Source organism: Nanorana parkeri, unplaced genomic scaffold (genome assembly GCF_000935625.1).
Source record: "Nanorana parkeri isolate BGI_ZX_2015 unplaced genomic scaffold, ASM93562v1 scaffold227, whole genome shotgun sequence".
Taxonomy (NCBI): Eukaryota; Metazoa; Chordata; class Amphibia; order Anura; family Dicroglossidae; genus Nanorana; species Nanorana parkeri.
This window is the reverse complement of record NW_017306495.1, coordinates 127821-145867: the sequence shown is the minus strand read 5'-3', so window position 1 is coordinate 145867 and position 18047 is coordinate 127821. Positions and strand designations below refer to the sequence as shown.

General features: G+C 43.4%; 1 protein-coding gene across 1 annotated transcript in view; it reads right to left on the bottom strand.

The window, feature by feature from the left end:
* ITCH (itchy E3 ubiquitin protein ligase) overlaps positions 1-18047 on the bottom strand; it is a 52164-nt gene that overhangs the window by 19565 nt on the left and 14552 nt on the right. The window contains exons 2-5 of the mRNA XM_018556192.1: positions 7462-7552; positions 4472-4613; positions 3627-3751; positions 1376-1547 (exon numbers count right to left, since the gene is read on the bottom strand). Coding sequence (XP_018411694.1) covers positions 1376-1547; positions 3627-3751; positions 4472-4613; positions 7462-7531 — 509 coding nt within the window. The 5' untranslated portion in view covers positions 7532-7552. The remainder of the gene's footprint in view (positions 1-1375; positions 1548-3626; positions 3752-4471; positions 4614-7461; positions 7553-18047) is intronic.

The following is an 18047-nucleotide window of genomic DNA, read 5'->3' as shown; positions in this document are numbered from 1 at the left end:
ATTAATTTCTCGATTAATCGTTAATCTTTTTGATCGATTAAAAATTTTTTGATCGATTAATTTTTTTTTGAAACTCTGCACGAGCGCCAGCCAAGGCATTGGCCTATACACATACAGCACAGCAATGAAGTCATACAATGAACTAGGATCACAGTAATCCAACACGTTATTATTCTGAGTTGCCCCACGTGAGATTAATAAAGTGCTGGATTAGTGTGATCCTAGTTAATTTTATTACTGCATTGCTGTGCTGTATGTGTATAGGCCAATGTAGTTGGATCTGTATGTGCATTATAATTAATCGAAATTAATCAATTAATCGATTAAAAAAAATTTCGATTAATCGAACACAAAAATTTTAATCATTACCAGCCCTAATATATATGTATGTGTGTGTGTGTGTGTGTGTGTGTGTGTGTGTGTGTAATCAGATTTTTGCAAAATGAATGGCTTTTTGGATACACCCCTAGATGTCTTCTAATATTTATACAAGGCAAGAAGCATAGGAATTGCCTAAGCTCATCGGCTCTATCAGATGGCCACAATGCAATGTGAAGGTCAGATTTTCACAGGACAATCGCTTCTATGAACATCTTATAAATAAACCGCCAACTGTATGTATACAGTTAATTCTTGTTTTAAAAGAGAACTATGGGGTAACCTTTTTTCCCCATAGTTCTCTATAGGGACACGGGAGCACATATACTTTTTCTTGTGACCCAAAACTCAGTATATAGTAGGCTATTGCCCCCTATATGCTGAGAGCACCGCAGCCAGGACGGATCCCAACAATACTGTCGAGATCCACCCAGCTGCCTGATTGACAGCAGGCTCTACCTATCTAGCGACAGCCAGCTATGACCGCCCCCTCCCCCGTCCGTCCCTCCAGTCAGCGCTGGAAGATTGGAAAGGGAAGAGGGGGAAACCCTGTGGGGAGTGGTGACTGACAGTCACTGCTCTCTGCAGGGAGATTATCGGGAAGTGAGCGGATCGGCGGCATGACTGGAAATCACTCACCTCCTTTAAGTGCTCGTTTGTGTCTAGGGACACAAATAACAAAGATATACTTATCTGAAGCGCCAAGCTGGCCAGCTGTCACAGTGCTAACTCCAGCCCGTCTCCTCCTCAACAGCAGCACTGGAATCTTCCGCAAAGTCCTATACACAGTGTATAGACTCTGATGATATACGCAACCTTACACTGCTCTGGAGAAGTGGGAGAGACACAGGAAGGAACGGTCTAGGCTCAGCTTCGGGTGAGTATAAGATTTTGGACACAAAGGAGCCGTTAATCCATGCAGTGCGGGGGTAGCCCCACTACAAGGGTTATTTAAAAAAAGAAAAACTTTCCTGGAGTTCTTCTTTAACTCTCCAACCCCATACAAGGCTCTGTGATAATAGATACATTACAACTCTTACCTGATACAAATGTAATATCACCATTTGTTAAGATCTCTGGATCAACCTGCAGCCCATTAAGACACGCTGATAAGTCACCGACCGTCTCCCTGTCACCTTGTAGCTGTAAATTCACAATCACTTCTTCCACTGAAAGCAAAAAAAATGGCAAAGGTTGTTTTCAAAATTACAACCAATGGCCTACAAGGGGATGTTGGCACATTGACTCTTAAGAGCAGATGGCCATTTGCAACCCTATGGAGATTATGTATAAACATTCCCATCTTCCCCCTCTAGTTCTCTCTAATGCAGATGGGCCGGTCTATGCAGACATGACGCCGCGACCCACTGCAGAGGGTGTCGCGACCCACTTTTGGGTCGCGACCCACGAGTTGAGAACCACTGCTATAGATGGACAAATGCCATTCATACGGCATTCCCGCTACTAGAGGGAGCCGAGAGGCATTATTTATTATTGGTATTTCTATAGCGCTGACAATCTTCGCAGAGCTTTACATAGTTGCACATTCACATCAGTCCCTGCCCTAAAGAAGCATACAGTCTAAGGTCCCTATCTCGCATGCATAGGAGGGCCGATTTAGACAGGAGCCAATTAACCTTTCAGAAGGAAACTGGAGTACCTGGAAGAAACCCACACAAGCGCAGGGAGAACATGCAAACTCCTTGCAGATAGTGTCCGGACCGGGATTTTAAACCAGTGCTGCAAGGCAGAAGTGCTAACCACTACGCCACTGTGCTGGTCCTTTTGCTCCTCAGTGCCATCTAGTAGCGGGAATGCCATTCGCCCAGCTATACGCTGAGCAGAACCTTTATACATCAGCCCCTATGTGTGGAAACATTCAGAATAATAAAGAGGATTCTGGCCACTGAATATGCCCATCTGATTGGCCTAGTGCTTTAATTCAGCTGTACAGGGGATTACAAGATGCTGATTTCGAGTCACATTTAGGTATTTGATGTTTAAAAAAAAAAAAAAAGAACTGCATTAATTTTTTGTTGTTTTTGTAGCTTTAAGCATGACGTCAATTTGTAGCAGGAAGTATGAATCATGTTAATGTTGCAGTTAGAGTTTACTCTTCAGTATCTTATCTACCAGTAGAGTGACATTTAGTCACATGACCATGGAAAGTGCCGACTCCTGGAAAATCAGAATGATGTTATCTTAAGGGACAAGCAGAGACTATGTATAGACAAACTGAGCCTGTTGTGTTTCATAACCAGCACTGTACATGAAACGTTTTCCTCCACGAGCCAAGTACACACTAGAATTCAAGTCTAATACATATATAATGTGCATTCCTAAAGGTGCTCCGATCTATAGATTTTTCACCTCTACCTCCATTATGCAAATTCAGATTTGTAGCTCTTCAGAAAGAAAGCACATCATAAAAAAATGTAAAAAATTTAAAGTAAACAAGGCCCAAGGCTCAGTGGTCAATGGAGGTAAAAAATGAAATCTGTGGTCATTGGGGAATGAAATAAAGCCCCATTGTTAGTATCAGGAGTCATTATTCCCCAAGGAAAGAGAGGAACAAGATCCTGGAAACAAGGGGGATAGCCCTCTGCCAAACAGCAAGGCCATAAGGTCCTGCACAAACCTTAAAAGGTGGAGCTGCACAGAGGGGGACCCGCGAACTCAATGCCAACCGGTCAGTATAAAAGAACAAATGTGACATGGTCCTGGGCGGTAGGAAACACAATCTAAACTGGGTTACGAGGTGAGTGGGAGGGGCTTATAACCGCTTTGCTAATTGTGTTTCCTGTACAAGGCGGAACCAATCATCTCTCAGGTTGCTGTCCTGGAAGACGATTGGACCAATAGTGGTCCATCACTGGTATCAGTGGGAGCAATAGTGGTCCACAATTGGTATCAGAGAGAGAAACACTGGTCCATCAGTCGGAACAATACTGGTCCATCATTTGGATCAGTGGAAGCAATAGTGGTCCACCATTGGGAGAAATAGTGGTCCACCATTGGGAGAAATAGTGGTCCACCATTGGGAGAAATAGTGGTCCACCATTGGGATCAGTGGGAGGAATAGTGGTCCATCATTGATAAGATTGACATGCTGCCCTGTATACTCCCTATTTCTTTGGGCTTGCTGCAGAATCATGTGACATGCCCCTACAGTCCTACCTAAAAAGATTGGATGCTCTTGCAGACGCATGTCGTCCATGACGCCCAAATGTGTTTGAATGCATACTTACATTTCATATTATTTGCGAGCAGGGTTTCATGCAGGTTCAGAGATGCGCTGCCAAGTAAAGCATCAGATTTAAGAGTCTGGTGACTCCACACCCGGAAATTTAACACGCTGAATGGGGTAACGATGCTGCAAAACATGAAGAGGAAAGCACAAGTAAAATTAGAGCAGTTACCAGCAGTTTAGAATGAGATTTCATGCAGGACTGCAAATGTACCAATAAATAATCAGAAATGTCAGACAACGCAGGTTAAAATGTACTAATTTCTCTACCAAACAGTAACGTTCTATGTTGCAAATGAAATATCCGTGCAGCATTGCATGCAGGGATTAAGAGACAGAAGCCATCCCATCTGTACAAAGGTGTGTCTGTGCATGGTACCAGAACAGGTCAGGGACGATTTACGATTAAACAAAAGTAAATCACAATGAAATACTGCACCAACGCACAGCGCCCTTCAACCGACAAAAACAAAAAAAAGCTAATCATCATAAAAGAAACCCCTCAACACTTCCCCTACTTGTAGGTGGCAGGTCTCATCACCTCCTTCTAAAGTCGTACAGTCTCAAGCAGAATCTGAGCAACCATAATGCCCAGCAGGGGACGAGGTATCTAACACACGGGGAAATTGGCTGCATATGAAGTTCTGCTGGAGGCTTTAACAGAGGCATGGCCATTAGGACACAAGGATCCCAATGACTGCGTCTCTTTAAAGCAGACTAAATGATTTTCATATTTGTCGACAGTAGTTAATACTCATTCATATTCGTGCTGAATAAATAAAAGGTCATTATTCCACCAGACTACATTCTGCGCACACTCCTTCCTAGCTATAGGCTATCACTTACACAGTAAGGTGCTGTTTCCATTTTGGACTGTGAGTGTTATTCCGGGTTTCTGTTTTTTTGGACTGTCCATCGACCGACACTTCCACATATGGGCTTGGACCAAACCAGTTCTTTCTGCTGTCTTTCAGCTTAGCAGATATGACTGCGTAAGAGAGGGAAGTATTACAAACTCATTGCAAGAATAAAATCAAACATGTAACTTCTTAAAAGATCTAAACCCTTGGTTCTCAACTGGTGGGTCGCGACTGTTCAGTGGGTCCCTGCATGCCTTCCACTTTTCTAGGCGAGAGGCTCCTCAGCCTCCCCCTAGCGCAGCACTGTCAGTTCCCACATGAAGCAGCCATTCAAAATATGCTGCCCAGCGCTGAGTGTCAGCTTGAGGTGGGGTGGGATGGGGCTATGGCCGTGAGGGAGCTCCATCCATACGTACATTGCTTACAGCTCTCTCACGGGTCCTGTAGAGGTGCCTGGACCAGAGTAACATCACATTCTGGCTCCCAGCACCTCGACAGGACACACAAGGGAGCTGTACAAGCAATGCACAGTTGCTCAAATTGGACCCCGGGCTGAGGATCTACTCCAGTTCTCGTAAGATAGGACTGGGTGGATCCTAAATTAATTATATATCTATCTATATATCTATATATAGATATCTATCTATCTATCTATCTATATCTATATATAGCTATAGAGTATGTGTGTGTGAGAATGTGTCTGTGGTTGTGTACGTCTGTCAGTGTTTTTGAGGGCCCATTCAAAATTTAAAAATTGTACTACGCAAAATCGCACCTACCACACATTCTAGTGCGGGAGGTGTGTTGTATTGCCATTCATATGAATGGCATCCCAAATGCACTTCCCACCCACAGTTTGATCGCCCACACCGGAACCCCGCGGTACCGCAATGCCGTGCATTCCAGTGCGGTGCGACTTGGGTCGGTGACCTAATGACTTAGGACAAAATGTGGGTCCTGAGGTTACACAGGTTGAGAACCACTGATTTAAACCAAGTGCAGAATAAAACAGGCATATGATTGCTACACAAAGGCTATTTGGTACTTTGATATCAAGAGACATAGGGGGTAATGCAAATGTTAAGTAAAACAAATAAAGGTTATCTGATAAAAACAATTGGCACCAACTTATTTGTAGTGCCAATATCAACAGATGTTTCTTAAGGTGTCCAAGATTTTCTAGTATCAGGATCCCCCATCAGTGTTCTCGGCCTTTCCTACCAAACGCACAGAGTTTCAGTCCTCCCACTGCATTCTTTGTAACGAACAGTAAATGAGTGCGGGGAAAAAAAACAAAAAACCCAGCAAAAACAAGACACCCTTGTAAAGATCAACTCAAATCCTTCCATCCAGGAACAAGTAGCAAAAACACCTATAATGCAAAATGACCCATCAGCCTTAGGTGGAGTTGACATTTAAAGCAAACCTGTCAGGAGAGGAATTAGTAGACTGTTGACCTTTATATATAAAAAAAAAACTAGTTACCTGGCCGTCACAATTTTTCAGTGGTTTTAATTAGGGTTGCACCAATATATCGGCCACCGAAACATAGCGGCCGAAAATTGCACTTTTGGCTGAATTCCCGAAAGTGCCATTTTCCTGCCGATACATTGGCGCATCCCAGGTTTCTTTCCTCCCCCGCTGGGCGCTGCTCAGCGGGGAGGAGAGAAAGTGACAGCCTGCCGTAAAAAATGTAAAAATTTTTTTTTTTTGGTTTCGGCCCGACTTTTTTTTTCTAATTTTGGTTTTGTTTCGGTTTTGACATTTCTATTTCGGTGCACCTCTAGTTTTAATTCTTCTGCTGAGCTAGAACAAGTATACCCATGAATACATTTCTATTACAACTGGCCTTTTTTTAATCAATGTAATCTTAGATTATGATCTTCACATCTCCTCCTGCTCTCTGAAATCTCTTTATACAATGTCAATGTTTTCATGATACATCATTAACATGCAAGCTGTGACCCCGCATTAACAGCCTGGCTGTACTCACATTTCATGATTCTTTTCGCATGGCTTCCCTCAAAACAAACTACAGAATTGCCGTGGAACAGCAGATGGTCAATAGAACCAGATTCAGCCTATTACTCAATGAAGGTTCCTCACACAGTCTTTGGTACACTTACAACTTTTTCATGTAGTGCAGACAGCATGACAAACTGCTTCACTTTCAATCATCAACTCCTTATCCCTAAATATCTTACCCAGCTTTTACACCGATCAGAAAATAACATTATGACCACTGAGAGGTGAAGTGAATAACATTGAATATCTCCTTACAATGATACCTGGAAGTGGGGGGATATATTACAATTATACCTGGAAGTGGGGGGGGGTATATTAGGCAGCAAGTGGACCTTTTGTCCCTGAAGCAGAAAACAAAGAGCAAGTGTAAGGATTTGAGTGACTTTGACAAGGATCAAATTGTGATGTCTAGACTACTGGGTCAGAGCAACTCCAAAACTACAGTTCTTGTGGATGTTCCCGGTCTGCAGTGGTCAGGACCTACCAAAAGTGGTCCGAGGAAGGAAAAACGTTGAACTGGCGAAAGGGTTATGAGCGGGCAAGGCTCATTGATGCATGTGGGGCATGTGAAGGCTCAGTCAACTGAAGACTCGCCACCTGCTCGAGATGTAAATTTTAAGAGTCTTCTTCTACAGGCTGCTTTTTTAAGTGACAGCGACGCTTTAAGAGTTGTCTACCCACACCAAACATGAAAATGGAAGACATTTAAGACCAGGTGTGGGCAACGTCAGCAGTCCAGCTGTTGGGAAACTACAAGTCCCATGACGTATTGCAAGACTCTGAACAGTCACAAGCATGACTCGCAGAGGCATGATGGAAATGATATGTTTCAGCACAACTGGAGTGCCAAGGTTGTCTACCACTGCTTTAAACATAAGAGTATTATGTGACATGTTAGCATCAAGAAAGGTATTGTGGAAGCACAGTTACTGCACACTTATGAACACTTACCTGTAACCTGAAGCTGTGATTTCATGGTGACGCCATTTACTGCAACTGGTTTTGGGACACCACCATCCATTTCCCCTTTTCAAACTTGGGACTGTATTAAAAAAAACAAAAAAAAGCACAAGTTCAAACGGATGTGTTACAGCAGCTTCAGATGAAACGTCCCACTCACATGTAGGCTGACTTAAAAAGAAAAAAGGTCAGTTCAGCAATATTTCAGTTTTTAGTAGACGTTGGCCTCTGGTTTCTTAGATCTCTCAGGGACTTGGCTGATGAGAGCTTTTGTAGGAGTTCTACAATGATCAAAGTTATCAGGGGTCCTACTCTGCTTCTGGGAGTATCCTGTTGAATCAGAATATTAGTTGTTACAGTCCCCAAGATAAATGAAAAAAAAAAAACCCCAAGCAAGTGACTTCATCCATTACACATCCGTAATGATTGAAATAATGCTTTTGGGTGGGCTGCCTGTTTAGCAGTACACCATCCATGACCAAATAGCTGTACTCAATAACAGTGATGAGGCGGGGCGTGGTGTGAACCCAGTTCGCCTAAACACACTCAAAATTGTGACTGACACCATTCCTCTCAACCCAATCAGCTGCGGAGAAAGGCGCATTCCCTGTCTCACAGCTATACGTCAAAGGGGCAGGAGGATTGTCCCCACTGTAAATGCCACCATGGATTGGGACAGGAGAGGGGAGTTGCGGTTTTGAGTGGACTTAGGTGAACTGAGCATGCACCAAGCCCTGGTGAATCTCTACTCAATAACACAAGCTGTCCCGACACTTAATTGTGGCTTTTAAATCTGCCTGGAGTTCAGCTTCATCTCCTCTGCTATACAAAGAGGCTGAGTACTTTAAAGGCAGTGGTTCCCAACCTGTGTGACCTCAGGACCCACATTTGTCCTGGGTCATTAAGTCGTGACCCAAGGTGCACTGCAATAGAATGCATGGCATTAGGGTACCGCTCCATTGCAGGCGTACAAACTGTGGGTATGCTATTAATGCACTGTACTAGTGTGAACGAGCCTTCAAAAACACTGACATACATACACGACCACAGACTCACACACTCATAGACATTGTCATACACGCTCCAAAAATGTTTAAATTTGATTTTTTTAAGATCCACCTGTAAGAAATGCATGTATGGATTGATGGAGCTCTCTCACGGCCATAGCCCCATCCCACCTCAAGCTGACACTCGGCGCCAGGCAGTATATTTTGAATAGCTGCTTGGCGCGGGAACTGACAGTGCTGGGTAATTTGGTCAGCACCATGTTAGAATTTCTATGATCATGCAGTGCCGGTACAGTCAGTTTTGGCTTCTGAAATATTATTTGTTTTATACTTAATACACCCACAAAATGGACCACTTAGGATCTTTCACTGCAACATAACCCCTAAACCAAGCCAAAATCTTACAAGGGTGCAAAAATGGAAAAAAGGGCCTCAGTCATGAAGGGGTTAAAGCCTATTGAATTTTCAGCCCTACAAATTTCAAGTCCTACAGTTTAATTGTTTTATAAAGCAGCCACAGGTAGAGTAGAAAAGCTTGTCTGCAGATAACCCTTGCTCTCTGTGTGCAACTAGTGGTCTCTCTGCAGAGGTCCAACACCACCCCCATGCCCCCCACCCCTTGAAATGCCAGAGCCATGTGCATTCTACCTTGAATCATGGTGAACTTTGTTCCTTAAAGACTTGTGCAGTAATCCAGTGTGACACTTTGCCTCTGTGCAGGAGCTTCCTGTAATAAAGACTGCTCACTGCCGCTCTTTCCTTGTGCAGGGTGACTGGTCTTGTCTCTGCCCCCTCCTGTAATGCAGACCAGTCACTACTGCTCTCTTTACTTGTGCAGGGTGACTGGTCTTGTCTCCGCCCCCTGTACAGGCAGTCTGTAGTGGTTGGGGACTGCCGAGTCCCTCCCATAGCTCTGCACAGGCTATGTACAGCACGATTTCTGCACGTAAATTGGATTTATATCCTTTGGGGTTTTAAGTTTTACAATAAAAACAAAAACGTACATATAGTTACCCTTAAATTTCATTGGCTTTAAAATAAAATCCAGCAGAGAAAATTTACAGCGATCCCAATCATCTGGAATAAGAGGAAAAAAATAAAAAAACAAAAACAAGCTTGCCCCGAGTTGAATAAATATTACCTCTGCTGCCACCTGCACAGAATGCATATTCATGGAGCCGATGACTCACTGGCATATCACCTGGCACAAGTTACAAAGGCAGAACCGATGTGAACTCTTGAACTGCGTCAATCTTTACATCACTGAGCCGCTGTACTATGGAGGCCACAAATGTGTCCAAAAATACTCTACACTGAGATAGCCAACATCCTGCCCATACGGGGCAAAGTGACATGTTCTCTTGATGGATCCCTTACCCACCTTCTCTATGCTTTTCTGTCACACTGTTTGCCTGCTTGTGCCCTGACTCTGATACTATGTATGCCCCATGTCCGTCAGCATTAGAACTTACACCTGGTTTACAACCGTCTAATCTCCCCCAAGTAACAGAATTGCATTTCTTGGTATTTGATGTGCCTACAGTCTCATAGCTGTAAATCCGCAGTGTGAGAGGCACCGATGCCTCTGACTGTTAGTCTCTAGTGATATTGGAGGTGAGATTTGGTGATTGCACTATGTTGCTTAATGTTATCCTTGCTGGAAAGGATGATGTACAGGAGTATCTGCACTGCATGCATCTCCCTGATCTTTCTTCATACATTCTGCGGAACTTCTTACACTTCTGCTGCTTTTTGAATATTCACTCATCAGTCATCATGTGGGCAGCTTTGACATTAGAAAGCAAAGCCCTGCGCCCCTACCAAGAAGGCTGTCTCCACATAAGGGCACACTGGGGAGTTAGTAATGAGTAAAAGCTTAGCTGACGGGAGCCTACAGGCTTTACTAGTAGGGATGAGCCATAACCAGGTCCGATCCAGAGCTCCTCCAAAGTGACGTGGGAATTTCCCGCCATGCAGCAGAACAAAGATGCGGAATGCTTGGGCTGACATCACTGACCTTTATCGGCCACATGGTCATATTATGTTAAGGCAATTGATCAAATCTAGCCATATAAGATCAATAACATCAAAGCATCCCATCCCTTTGCTTACGAGTCGAGTCGCTACAGGTATGGAATTCCCCAGCTGGCTACAAGGTTCAGGTAAGTAAAACGTTTATTTATTTTCATCCCAAGACAAAAATCAAGCACTTAACCCTTAAATTGCCCATACACCTATAGATTTTTGATGGAAAATGTTTGTTGCTGCCAAAAACCCTCTTTCCATTCTAGCTCAAAATAGCCCATGATGGGCTATTTGAGCTAGAATGGAAAGAGGGTTTTTGGCAGCAACAAAAATTTGGATTTAGAAAATCTTTAGTTAGAAATACTAGCGCACTAATTTTTTTCGATCGATAGAGCAGATTTTCACTTGCGCACGTGCAGTGTTCGTGCTGCGATTTTTTTCCTACGAAAACGCCACTGAAAAAACATTCATACGATTCGAAAAAACGTTTTCCAGCCTGACCAATCAAGGACATTCGGTAAGAAGTACAGTAATAAAATCTTTGGTATCCCATAAACTGATCGATTATAGTTTGAAAGACCCTTCGTGGACGATTTCCGAACATAAATCGATAGGTGTATGGGCACCTTTAGAGTGCGGGGATAGCCCCACTGGAAGGGTTAGGAAGAATTCTGCCCGGAGTTCTTTAAAAGAGAACTATGTGGTAAGTATTTTTCCCCATAGTTCTCTTTAGGGTCACGGGAGGACATATACTAACCTCCTCCCGTGACCCAAAGCTCAGTATATCGGGGGCAATACTGAGAGCGCCGCAGCCGGGACGGATCCCGACAATACTGTTGAGATCTTCCCAGCTGTTTGAGTGACAGCTGGCTTTGCCTACCAGTCAGCATCCCTGCGGGGGGTTTTAATGACAGTCATCGCTTACTGTAGGGAGACGATCGGGAAGTGAGCGGATCGGCAGCATGTTTCTGCTCACTGCCCGATCGATAGAGCCGACCTGTGACAGTCTCATTTTCACAGGTCAGCTCCAACTAGAAGGATGAGTGGAAATCACTCACCTCATAGTTCTCCTTTAGGTGCGTTTTGCATTTCTATAGATTTCTATGGCAGGGCAAAACCGGCTTAAAAAGGGAATAAAAGCTCAATTTACACTCACTGAATTCTTTAAAAAGCAGGCCATGCCACGTGTCCATTTTTTCTCTTCTGACACCCACTATCCTTGCTTTTCTTTGGCAATCAGCTGGGCCTGACACAGCACCCTTAGGATCACCAGTGAAAAATAAATCTTGCTCTAGAAAGTGATAAGTTATACTTGTACACAACACAGATGTACTTCCCTTTGTCAGTGGGTAGATGATTCTATGCCAAGCTAACAACACCAGAACAGAGAAAACATCCCGACTCCTGCATATTTCCACTACATTTAAAGCCCATTTCTAGCCAAAACCATTTTGAAGACTTAGTTGGTGCCAGTATGTTTTGACCTCTCTTGTTGCTGTCACCACATATATGCTGGAAGAATGCACTTCAAATGTTCACGGAAAAGCAAACAAGACTTTGTTCTGGTTGTCAGCTGAGACATTTCAGCATTGTTTGGCCCACGCTACAGCTATACACTTGTTTCTTTGTGATTTGAAATGTGCTACTTCCCCATGAAGGCCACAGATTGTCAAACGGGTCCTGGTTCCCCTCTCCTCTGAATCTCAAATGTGGGTGCTTTTCTGGTCGCATCATAAAACTAGTCACCTTAGTTCTTCCAGGTCTTGCTTCTGAAGAAAATACAGTCAAGCTCTGCCAAAATGTTGTATTATTTCCTTATCATAAACTGCGTCCAATGTATTCCTATGGTATTTTGACCTCCAGTTCACATCGCAGCGTGCGGATCCAGACCAGATCCAGACCAGATCCAGACCGGATGAAAAAAATGCGGCAAGCCCTATTTTACCTGCTCTGAATCTGGTCTGGAACGCATCAAAAATGCATGCAAGTGCCTGAAAGTCCATGTTAAACTTAAAAAATAAATTTTTTTTTTTTTTTTTACCAAAAACGGCCCTAAAAACGCATCAAAAACGTATTCAAAACGTGTCTAAAACGCGGCACAACCCACTACACTGCGTGTGCAGAAACCTGACCGGATCTGGTCTGCATTTGGTATGAACAAGGCCTAAAAGGACAACACCAGGTTTTAGAAGAATTAACCCTTGCAGTAGAGCTGCCACTGAGCTGCAAGGTTTAACTGTTCGTTTTTCCTATGTCCTGCCTGACTGCTAGACCAGTCCACTTAGTCTCTTCTCCCCCAGGCTCTGGTGTGTTCTCTTCTCCCCCAGGCTCTGGTGTGTTCTAGAAGTGTAGATGCAGTTTGGCATTTGAATGTTTTTTCACTACCATGAAGATAGTGCTAGGTCTTATTTTCGGGGTAGGTCTTACTTTCGGGGAAACACGGTAGGCGTATCGAATATGTGCGTTTGTCGTTCGTTACCGTGATTCGCGGTTAAAAAAAAAGCACGTTTCCGAGGGCTACCTGGCTGTATCCCCAATGGACACGCGTGGCAAATACGCCCCAAAGCTCCTGTACTTCTTTGGGCGTAGGACGTTTTGCAGCGCGTTCCTACGCACTGTAAAACGCCCAGGTGGGAACCCATGCCCATAGGCAATCATTGATTTTCACATGTTGAGCGTTTTAGAGCGTAGGAACGCGCTGTAAAACGCCCAGGTGTGAACCAGGCATGAATGATGCCTCTTAATCTGATCATCATCTTCTTTCCTGTAGTTTTTAGTGGTCCCTCCAGCGCCGACACCTCTGTCCTCCTTTTCTACGATGTTCCACGGAGTCTGTGCGGGTGCACGCTGCTCCATAAACTTACCTTGCATCTCTCCTCTTCTCCCGGCCGAACATCTGAACTGCGCATGTGCACGCCCCAAGATCCTTTGCTGCCGCCCGAGACACTTCAGATGTTCGGACGGGAGCGCGTGGCGGAGACACAGGTAAATATTAACCCTTTCAAAACGTTTTTTTTAATCGTTTTGCATAGATCTATTGCTTGCTAGCAGTAGATATATGCAAAAATCAATGAGGGTTTAATAACCCTTTAACATGCAAGTCAGGAAAAAACTCAAACCTTGTATCTCTATGCAATACATGCACAATTCCACAAGTTTTATCCCTTTACCCTGCGAGTACCGAAAAATACCAGATGATATGCCAGAAGTGCACTTCTAGGTCTGGTTGTGGGCTGACAAAGCACAGCTTTTTTGCGGACTAAGTGGTGTCAGCCCGGCCCAGTTATCTTTCGCTAAACTACTCAACCCATCCCACTTTTCTATTCCCTGCAACATAAAGACTATTGTTCTGTGGTCCAAGATGAGAATTGGGGAGGACTAACTGCATTCCTTCCTTCATCTAACACAGGAGGAATGCACGTGACACCTCTGTAGTTCAATAAAAACATTTTTACATGATCATCATCAACATATTTTGTAATTAGGATTACACAGGATTTATAAAGTGCCAACAGTCTGCCCAGCGGTCCAACAGTCTGCACAGCCCTTTACAAAAATAAAAGGCACAGCACAGTTATAATACAATTCAATACAGGAGGGTTAGGTCAGCCTTGGTCTTGACAGCTTACAATCTAAAGGGAGGTGCAGGTGATACAAAAGGCATTAAGGGATGGGAGGGATGAGCTGATGTGGAAAGTAGCAATGCAGTTTTTAGGTGGAGGTGGCATAAGCTTCCCTGAAGAGATAAGTTGTTGTGGGAACTCCTAAAAGGCATTTAGAGTAGGAGACAGCCGTTCAGATTGAGGGAGGGAGCTTCAGAGGATGGGAGACTCTCTAGACGAGTCCTGGAGGGGAGCATGGGAGACGTTGACGAGGGAGCTTGAGAGCAGGAGGTCGTGAGAGGAGCAAAGAGGATGGTTTGGGTGATATTTTGAGGTGAGGATGGTAATGTAGCTTGGGACAGAGTTGTATTTTTTATTTTATTTGTTGGGAGAGCGGAAGCCAGTGGATGTATTGGCAGAGCGGAAGCCAGTGGATGTATTGGCAGAGAGGGGTGGTGGCCACCAAGTGGTTGGTAAAGTGAATAAGCCTATAACATATAAATTAAAAGAGTACATTTAACAGACCAAATGGGTGCTAAGAGACGTTCATTGCTAGGGTTTGCATACACTTTAATATCTGGTGATTGGAGTTCAGAGATAACTGCTTGCTTATTCGTGCACAAAGGTAGTGGACAAATGACAGGGCAGCAGTGTGGCCACGACATGAGTCAGAGGCTTAGCAATGCTATGTAACACGTGATTATTAGGAAGACGGCTCTTTCAAAAGGGTGTGCCTGTAATCAGCTTTCTACAGTACACACTGTAAGGCAGTCCAATCTCCTTCCATTCCAGACACTAATGTGAAGTTATGCGGGGAGGCAATATCTGAAGGTGCGGACTCCAGTATGGTGGCATAGGGAGACAAGTAAAGTGTTCTTGAATAGGACTGAATAACAAACTGCAAGCCAACATATACAGCTCCTACATTCATAATCAGTTTTCTTTCAGAGCACCTTGGAGCATTCTGGTACGTAAATAATGAATTCCTACCAGGAAGTTGCTGCTATGGTCCACCACCTGCACCTATTGTCCAGAAAATGCGATGGGCAGATTTACTGACCGAAGGTCAGAGGATCAGCTTCTGGTATGTTTCAGGGCAGGGTCTGTGACCTCAGCACATGGCACAGAAAAAGCTATACGGAGTATGCAGAAGAAAAGCATTACTTTAGAAATTTGTTTAGGGGTTACGGTTAACTGCCCATTGCAAGAGCATTTTCATGGTCCCTGTGTGTGCTGTAAAGTAGTCACCGCTCCAAGCTCGCTCCTGTGATGGATTACAATCTCAAAACAAATTACTAAACTCAACATGAGATTGTAATCCATCACAGGAGTGATCTTAGAGTGGTGACTACTTTACAACACACACAGGGACCATGGGGAACAAAAGTAGCCAACCTCCGGAAGGACGGACAGAGTCTGCACCAATTCAGAGATGATTTGAGGATCTACAGCCGAGTGAAACACAAATAAGGTCCAGTATTGTTAATAGTTAAGGTATTTGAAGGCATGTTTAATTTTGTGTTCTCCCGTTACCCTAAGGAGAACTATGGGGAAAAGCCTTAACCCCATAGTTCTCCTTTAAGATTTATCTCCTGAGTTTAGTGTCACTTTAAGGTTAGCGTGAGGCTTTACATAAGATAAATGTGTCATGGGCTCACTGCAAACGTTTACGCCATTTTCATCCATGCACCATCAACACGCCACTCCAACGTGCAACCTGAGCCTTCTCTTATTGTGCTACGGTGTCGGTTTTCTAAACCAAGCTGTATCCTCACTGATGTACCATGTACAGGCAGTCCCCGCGTTACATACATCCGACTTACAAACGACTCCTACTTACAAACGCAGGCTATTACTGTACAGCAGGGGTAGTTGTAATGCTACTACGCTCATGCTGATGAGGAGTGCCCGCCTTTTTGGGTCTGGTTCATAGTACTGTATGTACATTACAGTAAGATGGCTCCTGTTAGACGTGCAGACGAGAGGTGCCCGCCTCTTCTTCTGGTTCACTGAGGTTTTTACTGCTGTCTGTATCCTCATTAGAAGAATTGAATCTCACTTCCTGTCCTTGAGACAACAGGAAGTGAAAGGAAAACTACCTCTAGGAAAAGGAAATTCACTCCTGTAAGAGTGCTCATGGGAAAAAGGTGTCTCCACGGCTTTATCACCAATCCTTGTTTCCACGACAACTCAAAATTGTCAAAAAATACAATTGTCACAGGGACAGAAAGTGAGGTGAAATCTTCTGAAGAGGGGCACACAAAACAAACTTTACAGGGGGTTAACCCTTCACTATGCTATCCAAAACTGAGAAAAAACATTTGGGGCTGGAGTTATACTCAAGTTGAATTTGTATGCAAGTTGGAACAGGAAAATGTTTTTAAGAACAAACCTACAGTCCCTATCTTGTTCATAACCCGGGGACTGCCTGTACTATGTTTTTTTGACATATACATGTTGTAAATTATGATTGAAGTAGATATATTAGGGGTATATTTAGGGAGTATGCTTATGTATTGAAGGAAATTTTTTTGGCTGAGGTTATTTAACACATCTTTGCTAACTAGGTTTTTATTGTGTAAGTTTCTTGACCAGTTGACCATACTGTTTTGTTGATTGTACACAATGGAACAGCTGTAGGGAATTTTGTCAAAACCTGTTTAGTTTACTAACATCAAAGGGGTAATTAGACCAGCCATATCAGAAATCCTTTCAGTGTAAAGGTGCCCATACACCTTACGATTATCGTAAGCGATCGACTTTTCGTCCGATAATCGTATGTGTGCATTGCAGTGTCCGACCGACAGTACTGTACAATTGTACAACTTTTGATGGTCAAGCATGTTTGAAAACTTTGCTAGATCGTACGATTGTCGTAAGGTTGCTGGCGTTTCCGTCCGTCAAAAGTCGTATGATCTACGAAAATACGGCAAATGCATGATGGGGCTGACGTGCGAAAATCGTATGACTATTCGATCATCGGACGAAAAGTTTCATCCGATAATCGTAAGGTGTATGGGCGTCTTTAGTGACTGGCACTAAACTGTATATGAAGTCAGAGCCTAAAGTGGCTAGGGGAGATCAGAGTCATTAAGGGAGACGCATAGGTGCATATATAGATTGGAAATATATGCTGGGTAGATAAGAGTGGGTCATCATGGAACCTTTGTCATCTGAGGGCTAGATATTTTATTTTTATTCTTGTTCTGTTAGACTGTTTCTGTTCATCTGTTACTTGGATCCAATGAAATGCTACTCTTTGGAAAAGAACTGCGGTTGCTTGGATATTGTCTGAAGATCCAATTTTCACAACGCACACACATATATATATACATACATATATATACACATATATACACACACATACATACACACACACACACACACACACGACTATTTGATCACTACAACACATACAATTGTTTTTTTTTTATTATTAGTCAAAGAATATTATTTCTATATTTTGGGTGTTTCCATACGCTTTCAATGTACGCATTCCCTCTGATACAATCTGTATATTTGCCTTAGTGATACAAATACAACTCCACAGAGCAAATATAATACATTTAAATGACAATTGTAAAATAAGAAAAGCTTTTATTTGCTTGCACTTGGTTACCTTTACTCTTTACAGCCAGAATGCCCGCCGCTGCTTCCCAGCTCGCAAAACAGGTCATATAAAATGTTTACCTGGTGAATGTGCCAGCCTGCATATAAGTCTCATCTAGTCGGAATGCCTTCTCGCTGAAATTTGTCATTCACAATAACAGGTCAGGTATGCCGGATTATTTTGAAATGGATACCGGAGAGATGTTGACAAAACACATGAGTGAATCACATGTGCGGAACTTCTTAATGGCACTTGTAGCACATGTGTCCCAGCACAGAAGTCAAAGTGTTCTCTGGACTATAGACTGTAACAGAGATTAAAAGATCCCCCCCC